This window comes from Arachis hypogaea, chromosome 3, assembly GCF_003086295.3.
Source record: "Arachis hypogaea cultivar Tifrunner chromosome 3, arahy.Tifrunner.gnm2.J5K5, whole genome shotgun sequence".
NCBI lineage: Eukaryota > Viridiplantae > Streptophyta > Magnoliopsida > Fabales > Fabaceae > Arachis > Arachis hypogaea.
In genome coordinates this window covers 65,800,332-65,821,778 of record NC_092038.1, presented here as the reverse complement: position 1 = coordinate 65,821,778, position 21,447 = coordinate 65,800,332, and the positions used below count along the sequence as shown (strand labels likewise).

General features: G+C 34.5%; 1 protein-coding gene and 1 long non-coding RNA gene across 7 annotated transcripts; both read left to right on the top strand.

Annotated features, from left to right (window-relative positions):
- Window positions 1-2,369: 2,369 nt before the first annotated feature.
- LOC112790771 (calcineurin B-like protein 7) lies at window positions 2,370-4,227 on the top strand. The gene is made up of 8 exons (XM_025833315.3): window positions 2,370-2,526; window positions 2,620-2,702; window positions 2,812-2,871; window positions 2,949-3,057; window positions 3,162-3,214; window positions 3,372-3,452; window positions 3,600-3,712; window positions 3,822-4,227. Exons 1-8 carry the CDS (start codon window positions 2,433-2,435, stop codon window positions 3,892-3,894), a joined length of 666 nt encoding a protein of 221 aa, XP_025689100.2. The 5' UTR covers window positions 2,370-2,432; the 3' UTR covers window positions 3,895-4,227.
- Window positions 4,228-4,786: 559 nt separating this feature from the next.
- LOC140183800 (uncharacterized) lies at window positions 4,787-16,921 on the top strand. Of its 6 annotated transcripts, none has more exons than XR_011879955.1 (6): window positions 4,792-5,105; window positions 5,189-5,272; window positions 5,658-5,757; window positions 6,060-6,139; window positions 7,578-7,636; window positions 16,819-16,921. It is a non-coding gene; the product is annotated as an uncharacterized lncRNA (long non-coding RNA). The 6 variants fall into 6 exon arrangements; XR_011879954.1 differs by lacking the exon at window positions 16,819-16,921 and adding an exon at window positions 9,700-10,355; XR_011879952.1 differs by lacking the exon at window positions 16,819-16,921 and adding an exon at window positions 7,818-8,115.
- Window positions 16,922-21,447: the final 4,526 nt, after the last annotated feature.

The window sequence follows — 21,447 nt, the reverse complement described above, 5'->3', positions numbered from 1 at the left end:
GAGAGAAAGTATTTATAAGCACGTTAGGGGCATAATGATAAAAGCGGGGCAGTCATTAATGAGAATGCACCGTTACCAAGGCCATCAATCCCTACGCACATCCCTAACGGACACGACGCTTGATTAGACGTAACTGTCAGAACCAAAAGGCTACGAAAAGTCACGTCGGTTTCAGACCATCACGTCGGTCCTCCTACAAGTCACCTACGACCCCGAGTAGAATACTCGAACCCAAATCTTGAAAAGAAAATTGGGCTCGAGTAGGGGCACTGTTAATACCTTGGCCCAATAATAAAGGCCCAGGATCAAGCAAAAGGTCTAATCCAAAGGGTTGGGCCTCACCCAGTACCAATCTTCGTCTTATGAAGTCGGTACTCACCACGACTTGCTCTAAAGAAGTCGGGTACGAGGGTTAGCTGGCAGATAAATACTCATTCAAATGAATAACTGCCCCAAGAATCTCTCTAACTACTTCACAGAGCCATATCTTAACCTCCCTAAGATAAAGGGACGATTAACACCCTAAAAGGGTGGCACTACTCCAACGGTGGTTATTGGTTCACCACTATAAATACGCTGACACCCCTCAGGTATCTCTAAGTCCCAATACATTCTAAACCTGCTAACACCCTTGCTGACTTAGGCATCGGAGTGTCTTTGCAGGTACCACCCCCCATTCCTTCACGAGCACAAGTCGGACGGAGACCCCCGAGTTGCAGACCCACTTGAAAGCCTCCTCCTCCATACGTTTGGGCCAACCAACGCCATCCAACCCATCAATCTCCGGTTACCCATCGTAACAAATATAAAGGTCACATCTCATCTCATCTCACGAAATCATCATTTTGGAGAAGTAATTGCGTCTATGGCCAGCATTTAAAAAATCAAAAGCTTAGCTCGCTTCTTTGCAATCCAAGAGTGACAGATGAGTTGTTCCATTATTCCATTCCATGCACATCTAGATACATGAACACAATTCTGGTGACTAAGAAAATTATGGTTAAGGCCGACTAAATATTGACTCTCAAATCTAAAAATAACATTCATAAATAAAGCTGTAATTAATTTTAACTATATTTTTTAAACACTGCTCATAATAAATTCCATTTTGGTAACTTTCAGTTTTTACCATACAGGCACAAATAAAATATTATAAAAAATATTAATATATGTATAAATTTATCAAGTTATTTATTTAGACGATGTCTTTTATTAATTTGTAGTTAATTTTTATTTCTTTAAAAAATAAAAAACTCCTAAATAGTTCTGTTTTGCTCAAATGCAAGTTGGCATCGCTTATTAGTAAATAGTGTAGAAATTTTTTGATATCGAATGAGGCAATAGTCTGGTGTGACAGGAGGATACAAGATAATGAATAAAACACACAAAATTTAAATGCACGTATATATACTTATTGTGTGTAAGATAGAATTCAATGTTTCTGTGGTGGGACATGGTCATTGTTTTAGATCTGATCGGTAAAATTATTGCTAGAATTTGTTACTTACTATCGGTGTTGGTAATTAGATTGGAAGCTATATATTACCAAATGCAACAATATCATTAATCTTTCTTTGTTTTGTTCGTATTTTTTTGTTGATGTCGATTTAAACCTACCTGAAAGTTGCTTTTTGAATAACTGCACTTGGTGTTTGTAACGGAGATGGGCCATGTAGATTTAAGACAATAAAAATGAATAAGATGATATTTTTTCTATTTTTTATTTTTTTAACCAAAAACAGAAAAACTCGAATTCGTAACTTTTTAGATGAGTACAAAATGATTATGCCATTTAAGCTATAATTTATTGTTATATTAGTCTTTAAAAATGATAATATTCTACTTTTTAATTTACTTTCTGAAATTGGTCTTGTAATTTAAATTTTCAAATGTTTTGGGTTAGTTATTTGTGAATTAAGTATCACCCTAAAATCCTTTTTTAAAAAAAGTATCACTCCTGAGATTAATAAATAATAAATATTAAGTAGCATTTAAAATTTTAAATATTCAAAAAGAAAATATATATTTATTATGGTAAATGATTTTATTTACACTTTTTAAAATTTACACCAACTTAATAAGAGTTTAATTTTGATACACTAATAATATAAAATATTTTATAAAATTATATAATCACATCTTTCTTTTAGATAACCATTTATACTATTAATGAAAATAGTAGTTACTGTTAATAATGTGGTGTTACGAATTAAATGCACATATAAAATTACTTGATACTGAAAGTACATCAAAATTAAATTCACTTAATAATGGTCAAATATTAAGATCAATTAACTCCAAACTAATGAACAAGTGATCTAATATAATTGGATGGCAGAGCATAACCATATATAGCCATGAATACTGAAGTCACCTTAGACGGCACCATAGATATAAATATATCAAGGAGCATCTATCAAAGCCTAGTTTGGATGGGGTGTTCTTTCAGCAAACAACGGCAGAGGCTTATTGGGCATCATAAACAGGAAGAAGACCCAGCAGCAGTTCTTGCTGTCCAAACCTGCTGTATGTGTGAGCCTGCCTTGTGTGTGTGTATATTTATATATCATCGTTACATATTAACATCTATTATTAGTCTAACATGGTTAGTTATTGCAGTTGATATTTGTGATATTGAAGTACTGTATGAGCTGTTCAAGAAATTAAGTAGCTCCATAGTTGATGACGGCCTCATCAGCAAAGTAATAATTAAGCTACCTATAGAGTAGTACTATATATACTACTCATGCACGTTGACCATATATATGTGTATATGGACTACCTAATAATTCTTGAATTTGTGGGATGCAGGAGGAATTTCAACTTGGCTTATTTGGTAACAGCAAGAAACGAAACCTTTTTGCCGATAGGGTACGGTTATTAGCTTTAATTAACTTGCTCCTTTCCCATATAGAAGGATGTAGAAATAACAATATATGTGGATGCAGATATTTGATTTATTTGATTCGGGAAAGGATGGGGTGATAGAGTTTGGAGAGTTTGTTAGAGGACTCAGCGTGTTCCATCCTGCAGCGCCCCAACCACAAAAAGCAGCTTGTATGTAATGATATCAATAACATCATCAATTAATCTATTCTTCATCTCCATATATCTCTCTAATTTCTCTATCTAAGATTCATGAATATACACGTGGCATGCAGTTGCATTTCGGCTCCACGATATACGGCAAAGTGGCTTTATTGAACGCGACGAGGTAGGGAATAATAAGGTGCTGTTTTGTGAAAATATCTTCATTGAGAAGATGATATTGCGAACGGTATAAGTAACCACCGAATAATAAACAAGCTCATTCACATCTGTATACATGTATCTTGGTTATTACTTATTACTGATTATCATGAATGTGGAAGGTAAGAGAGATGATTGTGGCACTACTAAGCGAGTCCCAATTGGTGTTTTCTGATGACATAATTCAGCTCATAATCGATAAGGTATGTATTGTACTTCCCTTTGGTTTTCCTTTTTCCCCCTCTAACTTCAGATTTATTACTAGATCGCCTAATTGTCATATTAAACCTTTCACACAGCTCTGTATATATATGTTATAAAACATAGCATGCAAATATATATGTGTATAGGCTTTTCAAGAAGCAGATCTCAAAGGAGATGGTAAAATTGATCCAGACGAGTGGCAACAATTTGTGGCTCGAAATCCATCTTTATTGAGGAATATGACAATTCCACATTTGAAGTATATATTTAATTAGTTTTCCCACGGCGCCACTTTACTTTCTGACTCTCGTTTTATTATGACATTTTTCTAAATTAGAACTAATTAACTGTCATTGTGTAATTTGCAGGGACCTTAATAAGGAGTTTCGTAATTTTGAATTAAGTCCAGACTTTATTGAAGATGATATAAGAAACCTCTGAGAAACCTTAACAAGGAAGAATATTTTTTGCAGTCTCAGCAATATAATGAGAGAGATAAGTGTCCAGTAACGTTATTAACACAGAAGTCAATGAAGAGGAGACCATTCTTAGAAGCTGTAGAAAAGTAGCATGAGACTATTTCAGAACTAAATGTGACATAATAGAAGTCTTAGATTAATCAAAAGCACTAGTGGGTAAAGGTGGGAACTCCTGTTACAATAGAAACAAAACTTGTACTAAAGAGAAACAACTTGTGAGGTTCACCATCAACCTAAACTTCTTTTTTATTCATTGAATAAAAGTTTTACCTGCCTTAGATTTAAAAAAAAAAAAGTCTATGAAATGGGTCAGCCTGACCTACTTTAGGTTTGTCCGTGTTAGTCCACAAGTTAAACGGGATGACCCGTTTAAACTTCACTACAAAAAACTTTAGAATAGTAACCGTTTTTAATGACCGAAAAAATTGATTCCTAATAGCGATTAATTTAGTGATGGATATGGAATTTGAAGGAATAGAAAAATATTGGTCGCTAAATTACAATTAGCGACCAATTTTAATGACCAAAGAAATTGGTCATTAATAGTGACCAATTTAGCAATCAATAGTTTTTATATGAGAAACATAAAGTTGATCGTTAAAATCGGTCGTTAATTTTTAATTTAGCATCGAATTAGCAACCAAAATGAGGAGATAATACTTGAAATTGTTGGTCACAAAATTGATCGTTATTTTTTAATTTAGCAACCAATTTTACAACTAATAAATAAGCTGAAAAAGATTAGTCTTAGTTGCTAAGCTGGTGGTCGCTAAATCAATTGCTAATAATTAAGATAGCGATCCATCCGCCACCATATAATAATAATATTATAACTAATAAGTCGCTAAATCGGGTTGCTCTAATTTAAAATATTTACTCAATTACTTTACCCTCACTAACCCTAGCTCACTCTCACCAGTCACCATTCTCACCTTCTCAAACAGTTACTGAGTTGCATTTCTCCCCCTCAAACAGTCTTCGTCTTCTCCATTCTCGATGCTGTCACCATCGTCTTCTGGACTCCCAGCCATCATCGTCGTCTTCTCCAGCCTCGGCGTCGTCGCCGTTGTATTCTGAACTCAACATCTCGCGGTGCTTTCTCTCGCTTCTACAGCGACAAAGGTAGGATTCTCAGCAAAGAGGAGCAGGCCAAAAGAGAGCATCTATATCAAGGTATCTCTCCCCTTCCCTTTCCCTTTTCCTTTCTCCTTCTCCTTCTTCGAAGCCCGATTCCGATGATTTTTTTTTTTGTGCAGAAACGGGAGAGAGAGAGGTCGGAGAAACAAAAGCAGCAAGCTGAGAAGAAAAAAGCAGAGATGGACAAAAACGCTTCTGACAAGGTATTTGATTTTTATTCTTGTCATCAATGTTTTATGGTTTCGATTTCGCTACTCTAATGTCTAAACATCAACCATATATTTTTACGATTAGATAAATTTCTTCTCACTGAATTCAAAATTTAGGGTTTAAATCTATTAATTAAGACATTGGCCTCTGAAAAACGTTTTAGATCTTAGAATTAAATCAAGCATTGTATGGTTTGCATTCTAATTTGTGAATCTTCGGTCAAAAAGTTTAATGACTGTTGGTATATTTAAACTAAGCTTATCAATAAACTATAAGGCAAATTACAGTTACTATAGATTTGTTCAATTTGTTCAAAAACCTCCATTTGTTCAAGCAGGTACTCTATTCCCTAATCCAAATTCTGATCCATTCTGTTAGGACTTTTTCACCATATCTATTTTGGAATCTTCTCCAACACAAATATGCTAATTAGATTTTCTCACTAGAAGAACACACGAGCCTGCGAAAATGACTTACGGTAGTTTTTCTGGTTCTTTTTTCTTCTGCAAAAAAATCTTGAATATACTGAGTTATTATGAAACTTAAATTTGTAATATATCTCTTTGTTATTTAGCTCCATATTTATATAGAAGTTAGTTTAATTAGTGGCAAGAATAGAAGATTGAGATCTCTTTCTAGCTTTCTGCACATAGTAAAATCTTGAAGCTTCTTCTCTGTTCTTTCTATTCTCTCTTCACACATTAGTTCTGTTTTAATTTAGTAATTTATATATTTGGTATTTAGTAATTTTGTGTCTTGCATGTCATTTTTTAATAACAGAGATTACTAGCTGTAATAGATGAGCTTGAAGCATTGTGACCTGAATTTAAACTCCTTGGGAACAAATTAAACCATTGGAGGTAAATCCTACCTGTAATAACTGTAATATTATTCTACTCTCTTGCTCCTTGGGGCTATTGCTTCTTTGCTATGCTCTTTCTTGTTTGTGGTTTTGTTAGGAGAAACCTTGAAGGCATGCTTACAATTTCATGGTCCTAGTGTAACTTTTTATCAGGACTCTTCTGGTTTTAATTCTATTCTTTTTGAAAGCTTTAATTTGAGAATCTTAGATGCTTCTTTGCTTCATCAGGGGTTTAGTACCCTTCTGAAAAAATCAACTATGGTATAATTATTGTTAGTGTATATATTAGTATGTGGCTTCATAATTTGTCCCTTGTTAGATCTTGTTATTTTGTTATCATGATAGTTATATTGAGAGAATTAAGACATCTCTAGATAAATAAATAGAAAGAAAAAGAAAAGATATTACTATTTATAACTTTCATTATATCAATATAGTTCAGACATTGTAAATTTTGCATCTTTTGCAATTTCATGAGAAGGGAATCCAAAGGAATACTTTTTTAGCGATCTCTCTTTTCTTTTCTTATATCTGTCTCTAATCATAATTCATCTTTGTGTTTGTGAAGTCTTCCCAAATAGTATTATACACCAACGTATAAATTTGAAGTTAAGCAAATCATCACCGTGCTGCAAGAATATATATGTTTAAAAGTATTCTAATTTTGACTAATTTGTTAGAATGCGAACTTCTGAATTTGTCTTTAAATTTGTTAGATGCGTAGATGACTCTAAATTTGCTGTTGAATTTATTTGTAAATAGGTGGTTTTAAACTTCTGGTTTTGCAATTTGTTATGCAATTTCTCATATGAACATTACGATTTGGTTAAGTAATTTGCTTTTTCTTTCGTTTCTGCTAGGTTTCTTATTTGAGTATAGTTCTCAATTGTGTTGTGTATTGATTTTAGAAACTAGGTGTTGGAACTAAAAATTGTGATGGATTGAATGATCACTAGCTATAACATTTGAAGAAGTAGCTTTCTATTTAAATTTATTTGGCAGTTATTTTAATGAAAATGCAACTATTTTTATGTTCTTAATATATATACATTTTTTATACAAGATATTTGTCATTAAGAATCAAGAGATACAGATTTCTAGATCTCTCCTGTTTGTGCAGAATTTTTAGTCTTTCAATATTATTAACTAAGTTTTGGTCATTACTACATTTGATCCTAATAATTGCTCATATCTTTGTCATTTGGAAAACATATATGTGAATTAAATAGTGTAAGATCTTGTCCAATAAGAAAGGATTTGAGATGCAATTATAGGATGTAGAAAAGAAGCTGGAAGATTAGTTGCAGGAGTTTAAAATAATATGAAGTCGCCATTTGTCAATAAATGATCAATCAACATTTATACAGTAAAATAGTAAACTTTTGTGCTAATGAACAATTAATATCTTTGTTCACGGCTTCATATTCAAATTGAAGAGCTCAAGAGAAAGCTGAAAGAGCAGGAGTAGAACTCAGAGAACTTGCTTTAACAAAAGGTATTGAATTATTTTTTCTCAATTTAGCACTTCCTTTTAATCTATCACATGTTTTATTTTATAATTTAATAGATTCACGCTAGAAAAGGCATGTGGATACAGGCGTCCAATGAATAATGAAGATAGTACATAGTTCATTAACTTATTTTTTCATGCCCTTTAATTTTTAATGTTGTTTCAGGTCACTTATTAGTCGATTAGAAGAAGTAAATCCTAGGAAGTTGAAACATGAAAAAAATCTAGCTTTCTAGATTAATGTACACAATGCTTTGGTGATGCATGTAATATTAATAATTATCCTCAAAAGATAAAACCCTTGTTTTCTTGTAATACTCTTCACACATTTGTCCTCTTTGATTTCTTTGATTTGCTAGTTTATAATGTGCTCATCGGAGCCATTGGCCATAAAGCTATCAATGTACATTTGGATTTTAGATCATAAATTTGATATATTTATGAAGTTTGTCTCTTTAAATTTCTATATTTTGATATAGATATTGTGAATATTTTTTTTTGTATTTATTTGAAAAATTGATCTATATTTTTTTATATTTTGGTGAAATATAATTATTTATGAAAATTAAGTTTTAATAGTGGTATATGTGAATTGTACTTAGATTGAATTGTACTTAGACTGTCCTCCGACGTGCATCCCCAAGAGTCTATGCATAGCTTTATCTCAAATAATCAATATTGCTTAATGGGAGTAACATTCCCGGGAATTTATATAGTGCCGGGTCACACTTACGTCATAGAGTCAACAGAGTATCGAATTTTCAACCTGGTACACATGGTGGCAAGTCACGATACTTAATCCAGGGAATCTCGTATCTCAGATAATTCAAATTCATAAACCATATAAATAATTCAATTATAATTCATCAACATCCACATCATTCTCAATCGCATCTCACTCATCATCATACATCAATCATATTCAATCCTTATCTTTCATTATCACATCTCCTATTCCGTCCATCAATAGTTCTAATTCAAAATATAATTCATTTTTTTCTAAATGAATCAAACTTAAAATATGCTCATTTTCTTAATAACTAAAAATCAAACCATATAACCTTTGAATCTAAATTTTTTTAAATAATCATATAAACAAAATCTCTAATTTTTATAAAATTTCGACAGTATCTCCTCCAAAACTCGGACTTTGCCACCCTTTTCGGGTCCAAACTTGCATTCTTTTCAATTTAACATACCTTTCCTCTTCATTATAACAATTACCACAATAAATCTACCTCAGATTAACAATTATACTCATATAATATTCAAATTCAACAACCAAAATTCAACTAAGAATCAGAGTTCACAAATCCTAGGCTTTTAACACAAAATACCTCATTTTTCATTCGAAATTTTCATACCAATTTTTTCAAACCTATTACCACCAATCCAAATTGCCAACAATAATCCTCAACAAGCTCCATATCTTTTCATCAATCATCATTCAACCAAACCAAAATATAGCCATATAATCAACAATTCAATCATATATCCTTTTAAAGATCCAACTAGCAACCAATATCATCTTACAAACAAATCACCAAACCAAACCAAGCATATTCATCAACCCATTACTAAACATTAAATATACACCTGTATTCCAACTTATCCTATGGTCATCTAGCCTAAGTTTTCACAGAACATTATATATTAAATACAAGAAACCTAAATCATACCTTAGCCGATTCCCAAGTATTATTCCCAGACAATTTTCCTAAAGAACACAGCCCTCAAAACCTCAACTAATCAGCTTCCTCCAAGTTTCAGTATTTACAATTTCAAACTCCAATTATTTATTCACAATCTAATGCACATTTATAACACATATATATCCAATTTAATACTCAAAGCTCAAATTGAATGAAATTAAAATAGAATTATCGTATCCCCACTGATGAGCGGATAATTTATACGCTTTTTGGCATTGTTTTTAGATAGTTTTTAGTAGGATCTAGCTACTTTTTAGTATATTTTTATTAGTTTTTAAGCAAAATTCACATTTCTGGACTTTACTAAGAGTTTGTGTGTTTTTCTGTGATTTCAAGTATTTTCTGGATGAAATTGAGGGACCTGAGCAAAAATCTGATTCAGAGGCTGGAAAAGGACTGCTGATGCTGTTGGATTCTGACCTCTTTGCACTCAAAATGGATTTTTTTGGAGCTACAGAAGTCTAAATGGCGCGCTCTCAATTGCGTTGGAAAGTAGGCATTCAGGATTTTCCAGCAATATATAATAGTCCATACTTTACCCGAGTTTAGATGACGCAAACTGGCGTTCAACGCCAGTTTTCTGCCCTATTCTGGTGTTAAACGCCAGAAACACGTTGCAAACCAGAGTCAAACGCCAAAAACAAGTTACAAATTGGCGTTTAACTCCACGAAAAGTCTCTACACATGAAAGCTTCAATGCTCAGCCCAAGCACACACCAAGTGGGCCCAGAAGTGGATTTCTGCATCATTTACTTATTTCTGTAAATCCTAGTAACTAGTTTAGTATAAATAGAACTTTTTACTATTGTACTAGGGATCTTTTTCCCTATTTTCGAATTCATATGCCATTTAGGGAGGCTGGCCATTCGGCCATGCCTGGACCTTCATCACTTATGTATTTTCAACGGTGGAATTTCTACACACCATAGATTAAGGTGTAGAGCTCTGCTGTTCCTCTAGTATGAATACAATTACTACTATTTTCTATTCAATTCAAGCTTATTCTTATTCTAAGATATTCACTCGCACTTCAACATGATGAATGTGATGATCCGTGACACTCATCACCATTCTCACTTATGAACGTGTGCCTGACAAACACTTATGTTCTACATGCGAAAGCTAGAGTGTGTATCTCTTGGATTCCTGGTCCATGCGTTTGATTGCCTCTCCTGACAATAGAGCCTTCAATTCCTTGAGATCAAAGTCTTCGTGGTATAAGCTAGAATCAATTGGCAGCATTCTTGAGATCCGGAAAGTCTAAACCTTGTCTGTGGTATTCCGAATAGGATCTGGGATGGGATGACTGTGACGAGCTTCAAAGTCATGACTGTTGGGAGTAGTGACAGACGCAAAAGGATCACTGGATCCTATTCCAACACAAGTGAGAATCGACAGATGATTAGCCCTACGTAACCCGTAGCTGGACCATTTTCACTGAGAGGATGGACAGTAACCATTGACAACGGTGATCCCTCTACATACAGCTTGCCATAGAAAGGAGTATGAAGGATTGGATGAAGGCAGTAGAAAAGTAGAGATTCAAAAGGGATAAAGCATCTCCATACGCTTATCTGAAATTCCCACCAATGAATTACATAAGTATCTCTATCTTTATTTTATGTTTATTTATATTTTAATTATCAAAACTCTATAACCATCCGAATCCACTTGACTGAGATTTACAAGATGACCATAGGTTGTTTCAAGCCGACAATCTCTGTGGGATCGACTCTTACTCACGTAAGGTTTATTATTTAGACGACCCAGTGCACTTGCTAGTTAGTTGTGCGAAGTTGTGAAAAAGAGTTGAGATTACAATTGTGCGTACCAAGTTGTTGGCGCCATTGAGATCACAATTTCGTGCACCAAGTTTTTGGCGCCATTTTCGGGGATTGTTCGAGTTTGGACAACTGACGGTTCATCTTGTTGCTCAGATTAGGTAATTTTTTCTTGTTTTAACTATTATTTTCTTTTCAAAAAGTTTTCAAAAAATCTTTCAAAAATTTTTTCTTTGTTTTCGTTTTTCCAAAAAGATATTTTTGAAAAAAATCCAAAAGAATTTATAAAATCATAAAATCCAAAATATTTTGTGTTTCTTGTTTGAGTCTAGAGTTAATTTTTAAGTTTGATGTCAATTGCATGTTTTTAAAATTTGTGCATTTTTCAAAAAATTCATGCATTGCATTCTTCATAATCTTCAAGTTGTTCTTGAAAAGTCTCCTTGTTTGATCTTAAAATTTTCTTGTTTTGTGTCTTTACTTGTTTTTCATATGCATTTTTGAATTCATAGTGTCTAAACATGAAAAATCTCTAAGTTTGGTGTCTTGCATATTTTTCTTTTCTTAAAAATGTTTCAAAAATAAGTTCTTGATGTTCATCGTGACCTTCAAAGTGTTCTTGGTGTTTATCTTGACATTCATAGTGTTCTTGCATGCATCATTTGTTTTAATCCAAAATTTTTATGTGTTGATTCATTTTGTGGTTTTTCTCTTTCCTAATTAAATTCAAAAAATAAAAAAATGTATTTCCCTTATTTTTCTCATAATTTTCGAAATTTTGGATTGACTTAGTCAAAAGTTTTTAAAATTTAGTTGTTTCTTATGAATTAAGTCAAAATTTCAATTTAAAAACTTTATCTTTTCAAATATTTTTCAAAAAATCAAATCTTTTTTATTTTTTTTATTTTCAAAAATTTTAAAATTATTTTTCAAAATCTTTTTCTTAATTTCATTTCAAATTTTCAAAAGCTTTACTAACAATTAATGTGATTGATTCAAAAATTTCAAGTTTGTTATTTTTTTGTTAAGAAAGGTTCAACCTTTAAATTCTAGAATCATATCTTTTAGTTTCTTGTTAGTCAAGTCATTAACTTTAATTTTCAAAATCAAATCTTTTTCAATCATATATTTTTAAATTTTGATTTCAAAAATCTTTTCTAACTTCTTATCTTTTCAAAATTGATTTTCAAATCTTTTTCAACTAACCACTTGACTTTTTGTTTGTTTTACTATTTCTTATCTTTTCAAAACCACCTAACTACTTTTCTCTCTCTAATTTTCGAAAATCACCTTCCTCTTTTTCAAAATTCTTTTAATTAACTAATTGTTTCAAATTTTAATTTTAATTTTATTTCTTCTCTTAATTTTTGAAATTCACTTACCATCTTTCAAAAAATAATTTTCGAAATTCTCTCCTTCTCATCTTCTATTTTATTTATTTATTCATTTACTAACACTTCTCTTCATCTTAAAATTCGAACCCTCTCCCTCTCTGAGTTTGAAATTTTCTCTTTCTTTCCTCATTCTTATTCTTCTTCTCTTCTACTCACATAAAGGATTCTCTATACTGTAACATAGAGGATTCTATATTTTCTTTGTTTTCTTCTCTCTCATATGAGCAGGAACAAGGAAAGAGGCATTCTTGTTAAAGCTGATACTGAACCTGAAAGGACCTTGAAGAGGAAGCTAAGAGCAGTTAAAGCACAGTACTCTGAAGAGGACCTAACTAAAATTTTCAAACAGGAAAAGGATATGGCAGCCGAACCCAACAACAACAATGCAAGGAAGGTGCTTGGTGACTTTACTGCACCAAATTCTAACTTCCATGGAAGAAGCATATCAATCCCTACCATTGGAGCAAATAATTTTGAGCTTAAGCCTCAATTAGTTTCTCTGATGCAATAGAATTGCAAGTTTCATGGACTTCCATCAGAAGATCCTTTTCAGTTCTTAATTGAATTCTTGCAGATCTGTGATACTGTTAAAACCAATGGAGTTGATCCCGAGGTCTATAAGCTTATGCTTTTCCCTTTTGCTGTAAGAGACAGGGCTAGAATATGGTTGGACTCTCAACCTAGAGATAGCCTAAACTCTTGGGATAAGCTGGTCACGGCTTTCTTAGCCAAATTCTTTCCTCCTCAAAAGTTGAGCAAGCTTAGAGTGGATGTTCAAACCATCAGGCAGAAAGAAGGTGAATCCCTCTATAAAGCTTGGGAAAGATACAAGCAACTGACCAAAAAGTGTTCTTCTGACATGCTCTCAGAATGGGCCATCCTGGATATATTCTATGATGGTCTGTCTGAATTGTCTAAGATGTCATTGGACCATTCTGCATGTGGATCTATTCACCTGAAGAAAATGCCTGCAGAAGCTCAGGAACTCATTGAAATGGTTGCAAATAACCAGTTCATGTACACCTCTGAAAGGAATCCTGTGAATAATGGGACGCCTCAGAGGAAGGGAGTTCTTGAAATTGATGCTCTGAATGCCACATTGGCTCAGAATAAAATGTTGACTCAGCAAGTCAATATGATTTCTCAGAGTCTGAATGGATTGCAAAATGCATCCAACTGTACTAAAGAAACATCTTCTGAAGAAGAAGCTTATGATCTTGAGAACCCTGCAATGGCAGAAGTGAATTACATGGGTGAAGCCTATGGAAACACCTATAATCCATCATGGAGAAATCATCCAAATTTCTCATGGAAGGATCAACAAAAGCCTCAACAAGGCTTTAAAAATGGTGGAAGAGATAGGTTTAGCAATAGCAAGCCTTTTCCATCATCCTCTCAGCAACAGATAGAGAATTCTAAGAAGAGCCCCTCTAGCTTAGCAAACATAGTCTCTGATCTATCTAAGGCCATTATCAGTTTCATGAATGAAATAAGGTCTTCCATTAGAAATTTGGAGGCACAAGTGGGCCAGTTGAGTAAAAGATTCACTGAAACTCCTCCTAGTACTCTCCCAAGCAATACAGAAAAGAATCCAAAAAGAGAGTGCAAGGCCATAACCTTACTTGGTGTGGCCAAACCTAGAGAGGAAGAGGAGGACGTGAATCCCAGTGAGGAAGACCTCATGGGACGTCCTCTGGACAAAAAGGAGTTTCCATTTGAGGAACCTAAGGAATCTGAGGCTCATCTAGAGACCATAGAGATTCCATTGAACCTACTTCTGCCATTCATGAGCTCTGATGACTATTCCTCCTCTGAAGAGGATAAAGATATTACTGTAGAGCAAGTTGCTAAGTACCTTAGATCAATCATGAAGCTGAATGCCAAGTTATTTGGTAATGAGACTTGGGTGGATGCACCCCCAATGCTCACCAATGAATTGAATAACTTGATTAGGCAGACATTACCTCAAAAGAAAGAGGATCCCAGAAGGTTCTTAATACCTTGTACCATAGGCACCATGACCTTTGAGAAGGCTCTGTGTGACCTGGGGTCAGGCATAAACCTCATGCCACTTTCGGTAATGGAGAAACTGGGAATCTTTGAGGTTCAAGCTGCAAGAATCTCACTAGAGATGACAGACAAATCAATGAAAAAGGCTTATGGACAGGTAGAGGACGTGCTAGTAAAGGTCAAAGGCCTTTACATCCCTGTTGATTTCATAATCCTAGACACTGGGAAGGATGAAGATGAATCCATCATTCTTGGAAGACCCTTCCTAGCCACAACAAAAGTTGTGATTGATGTGGACAGAGGAGAGTTGATCCTTCAATTGAATGAGGACTACCTTTTGTTTAAAACTCAAGGATCTCCCTCTGTAACCATGGAGAGGAAGCAAGAAAAGCTTCTCTCAATGCAGAGTCAAACAAAGCCCCTACAGTTAAACTCTAAGTTTGGTGTTGGGAGGCCACAACGAAACTCTAAGTTTGGTGTTGAACCCCCACATTCAAACTCTAAGTTTGGTGTTGGGAGGTCCTAACAATGCTCTGAACATCTGTGAAGCTCCATGAGAGCTCACTGTCAAGCTATTGACATTAAAGAAGCGCTTATTGGGAGGCAACCAAATTTTATTTATCTATGTTATTTTTTTAGGTTGATGATCATGTGGAGTCACAAAAATAACTGCAAAAATTAAAGAAAAAAATAGCACACCCTGGAGGAGAAACTTAATGGCATTTAAACGCCAATAAGGGTAGCAGAATGGGCGTTTAACGCCCAGTCTGGCACCATTCTGGGCGTTAAACGCTAGAAAGAAGCACCAGAATGGCATTAAACGCCAAAAAGAAGCAACAAATTGGTGTTAAACTCTAGAAACAGGTTGCAGCTTGGCGTTTAACTTCAGGAAAGGATTAAAAGCTGGCGTTTAATGCCAGAAACAAGTAACAGTATGGCGTTAAACGCCAGGATTGCACACTAAGGGCATTTACACGCCTAAATGGAGCAGGGATGAGAAATCCTTCACACCTCAGGATCTGTGGACCCCACAGGATCTCCACCTACTCCACCTCTCTCTCTCCCCCTCACACATCCCTATAACACTCTACCTAAAACACCAATCACCAATCATATCCTATCCTCTTCCCTATATTCTCTTCACCAATCACCTCCATATCTCTTTCCCATAAACCCCACCTACCTCACTTTCAAATTCAAACACTTTTCCCTCCCAAACCCACCTAGTTCCATTCGGCCACACTCCCTCTCTTTCCCTATAAATATACCTCTTCACTCCTTCATTTTCACACATCACAAACACTCTCCTACCCCCTTGGCCGAACCTATATCTCCCTCAATCTCCTCCATTTTCTTCTTCTCCCCCTTCTTTCTTTCTTCTTTTTCTCGAGGACGAGCAAACCTTTTAAGTTTGGTGTGGTAAAAGCATTGCTTTTTGTTTTTCCATAACCATTAAAAAATAATTTAGAAAGAAAAAGAAAAAGCAAGCAGAAAAATCCAATAGCCCCTAAAACCAAAAGACAAGGGTAAAAAGGATCCAAGGCTTTGGGCATTAATGGATAGGAGGGCCCAAGGAAATAAAATTCAGGCCTAAAAGGCTAAATCAAGATGTTCCTAACCATGTGCTTATGGCATGAAGGTCCACGTGAAAAGCTTGGAACTGAGTGGTTAAAGTCGTGATCTAAAGCAAAAAGAGTGTGCTTAATAACTCTGGACACCTCTAACTGGGGACTTTAGCAAAGCTGAGTCACAATCTAAAAAGGTTCACCTAGTTTTGTGTCTGTGGCATTTATGTATTCGGTGGTAATACTGGAAAACAAAGTGCTTAGGGCCACAACCAAGACTCATAAAGTAGCTGTGTTCAAGAATCAACATATTGAACTAGGAGAATCAATAACACTATCCAAAATTCTGAGTTCTTATAGATGCCAATCATTCTGAATTTCAAAGGATAAAGTGAGATGTCAAAACTGTTCAGAAGCAAAAAGCTACTAGCCCCGCTCATCTAATTAGGACTAAGTTTCATTGATATTGTGGGATTCATTGTGTATACTCTTCTTTTTATCCTATTTTGTTTTTAGTTGCTTGGGGACAAGAAACAATTTAAGTTTGGTGTTGTGATGAGCGGATAATTTATATGCTTTTTGGCATTATTTTTAGATAGTTTTTAGTAGGATCTAGCTACTTTTTAGTATGTTTTTATTAGTTTTTAAGAAAAATTCACATTTCTGTACTTTACTATGAGTTTATGTATTTTTCTGTGATATCAGGTATTTTCTGGCTGAAATTGAGGGAGCTGAGCAAAATTCTGATTCAGAGGCTGAAAAAGGACTGCTGATGCTGTTGGATTCTGACCTCCCTGCACTCGAAATAAATTTTTTTGGAGCTACAGAAGTCCAAATGGCGCTCTCTAAAATGCGTTGGAAAGTAGACATCCAGGGCTTTCCAGCAATATATAATAGTCCATACTTTGCTCGAGTTTAGACGATGCAAACTGGTGTTCAACGCCAGCTTTCTGCCCTATTCTGGCATTAAACGCTAGAAACAAGTTGCAAGCCAGAGTCAAATGCCAGAAACAAGTTACAAACTGGCGTTTAACTCCAAGAAAAGTCTCTACACATGAAAGCTTCAATGCTCAGCCCAAGCACACACCAAGTCGGCCCGGAAGTGGATTTCTGCATCATTTACTTATTTCTGTAAACCCTAGTAACTAGTTTAGTAAATAGAACTTTTTACTATTGTACTAGGGATCTTTTTCCCTATTTTCAAATTCATATGCCATTTAGGGAGGCTGGCCATTCGGCCATGCCTGGACCTTAATCACTTATGTATTTTCAACGGTGGAGTTTCTACACACTATAGATTAAGGTGTGGAGCTCTGCTGTTCCTTGAGTATTACTACTGTTTTCTATTCAATTCAAGCTTATTCTTATTCTAAGATGTTCACTCGCACTTCAACCTGATGAATGTGATGATCCGTGACACTCATCACCATTCTCACTTATAAACGCGTGCCTGACAAACACTCATGTTCTACCTGCGAAAGCTAGAGTGTGTATCTCTTGGATTCCTGGTCCATGCGTTTGATTGCCTTCGTATTGAGCTCAACTTTCTTTTTTTCTTCATCATTCCACTCGATCTCTTCATTTGGAACTACTTCACCTTCAGCATTGGTTTTTGTTGGAAATCCGAACTATTCATGATTGTTTTCTAGATGTTGTAGTCCACGGACCGCACGAATATTCTCATTATCTCCTTCCAGTAGGTGTAGTTTTTGTTGTTGAAGAATGGTGGTCTGTTGTTGAACTATCCTTCGGTGAGAGCGTAAGCAACCACATTTGCTCCCATGTTGGTCATTGAGATATTTTCTCCAAGTTGTTAAACTTGATGCTTGAGACCTTGACTCTTGATACCAATTGAGGGTTTTTAATGACCTAGAGAATAATAGTTGAATTTATGGTCATTTTCAAACTTTTAATCTTCATCACTAAAACAAAAATAAAATATTGATTTTGTAGACTGGTTTAATGATTATGTAGGAGACAATTTAGTTTGAGTATATACCCAAATAGGTCCCTAAAAAATTTTGCATCGGACGTTTTCATCTCCATACATAGAGGTCCTTGAACTTTATAAAAGTAAGATATATAGGTCTTTTCATCACACTTTTGAGGACCTCTTTGTCCAAGTAAAAAAATGGATCTAACTAAGGTAAGGACTTATATGTTCTATTTTTGTAAAGTTCAGGGACCTCGATATAATAAAATTTTCTTAGAGATGAAAATGTCTGACGCAAAATTCCTTAGGGACCTATTTGGGTATATACTCATCATAACATGCGTAATGAAAACAAAGCAGAGAAGATAAGTTTGCACCACCATGTATCCTCGTTTAGCTACTTTGTGCAATGTGACTTACATCTTCTACCACAACAATGGTAAAATTTTCACTATCATTTTCAAATATTACGAACACTAATTGCCTAGGATTCTTCCTAATCCTATCAAGGAACTCACAAGCTTCTAACCAAGCTTATTTTAGCTAGATTCTTCAACCTAAACCTTTAACACTAAGTACTCACCCAACTTAGGATCATGACACAAAATTGAAAATACATCAAAAGAGATTGATATATTTAATGAATTTTTCTCCAAGTTCAACTCTCTTTGTCATTTATGGCTTTTTCAAATAACTCACTTAATACCTTTTATCATGAGAAACAAAGAAAGATAAATTGAGAAAAAAAATATTCAATGTAACAACATGAAGAAAAAGACAAAGGTAGCTTGAAAGTTATGAAAAACATAGAATTTTAGTTCTCACTCCTTAGCTTCAGTTCTTGGCCGATTAATCCCATTTGTATAGGGATAATGCTTCCAAAACTTGAAGTGGTCTTTGGACAAGGTCTGAGAACAAGGACAGAGTGGTGTTTGTCTTCTTCTCATAGAATTATAGCAGAAATGCAGAGGTAATGGAGGCGCGAGGTTTTAGAGATGGTGGAGGCATAATGTTGCAGCAGTAGGATCAAGGATGTTTGAGTTGTTCTTGCAGTCCTTGCTGATGCTTTTTGTAGTTGGTGATATTTTCTAAGTACTGGAAAGATCAACATCCTTGATCTTAAGCTTTGGCTCCAAATTTCATCTTTTACACTCCATTTTGATTTGAAAAAAGAAAACCATTTTTCTTCCCTTTTTCGAATTCTTGTAGCAGCTCATGGTAGCTTCAAAGAGCTATTTTGTTTCCACATTTTGGTTATCATAGCTATAACACTCTTCTTTTAAACTAAATCAGCATTTTAACATTGTCTTTGGCTCTATTATTTGACTTTTCTCTCCAATGCTTATTTTATGAATAGTTTTGGTGCCAACAAAAAAAGAACCAGTTTTAACTTTGATTTGCTTCACTCAAATCGATAATGCTCCAACTGCATCATTAATCTTTATCCATGTGATGAAATATGTTGTTGGACTTTGTTTCTGTTTGGGCTTCTCAAATTGACTTGGACCTGTACTAAGAGCACACACACATTAAACAATCTTTGGATTTTCAAACCTAACGAAATACATATGTTTGTCATTATTCAATAATATATATTGTTTCTAAACACAACAGGATACAACTGATAATATTATCATAGCCCAGGCGATTTTGCATTTCATTAAGAAAACCAAATCAAAGAAGGGTGTTTTGGCTTTTAAGATTTATTGGAGAAGGCTTATGACAGAGTTGATTAAAGGTTCTTAAATCATTTCTTGCTTAATTTTGGCTTTCCTACAAGTACTGTTAGACTCATCATAAGCTATGTCTGCTCATCTTCCCTTTCTTTTCTATGGATGGGAGCAAGCTTCCTAGTTTTTGTCCTAATCGTAGGTTGAGACAACGCGATCCCATATTTTCATATATTTTTATTCTTTATATGGAGAGATTAGTTTGCTTGATTGCTCACAAAATTTTTAGTGGTGACTAGCATCCAGTGGCGATTTCTAAAGGTGGGCCCAAAATATCTCATCTTATGTTTGTCGATAATTTGCTCCTTTTCCACAAAGCAACTAAATCCCAAGTTGAATTAGTTATGGATGTGCTTAATATCTTTTACAAAGCCTCAGACATGAAGGTTAACCTGCAAAAATCTAAGGCTCTTTGTTATAAATATATTGCTTTTGCTCGAAAGCAAATGTTTACTGATGTCTTGATAAACCCCATTTGTAGCCCATTTGTAGGGTTTATCTTGTATTTATTTTTGGGGATTTTATCACCTTTTACCCATATTTATTCAATGAAATAGCATGGTTTTATAACTTCTCCCTTAATTGTGCTTAAGAGTGAAAACATGCTTTTTAGGTCTTAAAATAGCTAAATTTAATTCACCTTGATTCCATTAGATGCCTTGATATGTTTGTTAAGTGATTTCAGATTTAGGAGGCAAGGATTGGATCAAGGGAATGAAGGAAAAGCATGTAGAAATGAGAACTCATGAAGAAATGAAGGAATCGCAAAAGCTGTCAAGCCGACCTTTTCGCGCTTAATCGACCATAACTTGAGCTACAAAGGTCCAAATGATGCGTTTCTAGTTGTGTTGGAAAGCTAACATCCGGGGCTTCGAAATGATATAAGTTTTGCCATAGTTGCATTGCGCATAGGGGCGCGAATGCACACTGTATGCGTACGCACCGATGGTTGCACATGATCCACTTAATGCAACTCGTGGCCAGCAATTTTGGAAGCCTTGTGGGTCCAATCCAACTCATTTCTGATGCTATTTAAGTCAAGGATTAAAGAGGAATCAACACAATTTTCACCATTAGTTTAGTTTAGTTTAGTTTTAGAGGGAAAGTTAGTTTCTAGAGAGAGCAGGTCTCTCTTCTCTCTAGAATTAGGATTAAGTTAGAGGTAGATTAGGAATTCTTAGATCTAGGTTAATTTCATGCTTTGATTTACTTTTCTTTTTGTAATTCTTCTTCTTCTACATCTCTTCTCTCTAGTTTAGCATTTAATTCTTGTAATTCTCTACTTTTATGTTGATGCACTTTTGTTCTTTCATTTTCCTTTTGATGCAATTCATGTTTTCATATTCCTTTATTGTCATTTGATTTGTTGTTGTTTAATTCCTTACAATTGAGTAGTGTAGATTTACTTTCCTTGCAATTTTACTATACTTTTCTTTTATGCCTTCCAAGTGTTTGATGAAATGCTTGGTTGGATTTTAGAGTAGATTTTGGTGCTCTTGGCTTGGAAAGATAACTTAGGAACTCTTGAGTTACTAATGTCCAAGTAATTGATGATTGGGAGCCATTGACTCTAGCTCTCACTAATTGAATTAGTGGAGAGTTAGGACTTATGGATTTGGATTAATATAACTCATTTGATTTTCCTTTACTAGTTAGAAGATGATTTAATGG

Bases quoted from the DNA above. Each gene is read 5' to 3' on its own strand.
- LOC112790771 (XM_025833315.3), top strand. From the start codon at position 2,433: ATGGGGTGTTCTTTCAGCAAACAACGGCAGAGGCTTATTGGGCATCAT. The intron at 3,058-3,161 runs GTATGTAATGAT...CGTGGCATGCAG, and splicing joins CCAACCACAAAAAGCAGCTT to TTGCATTTCGGCTCCACGAT. The intron at 3,713-3,821 runs GTATATATTTAA...TGTAATTTGCAG, and splicing joins ATGACAATTCCACATTTGAA to GGACCTTAATAAGGAGTTTC.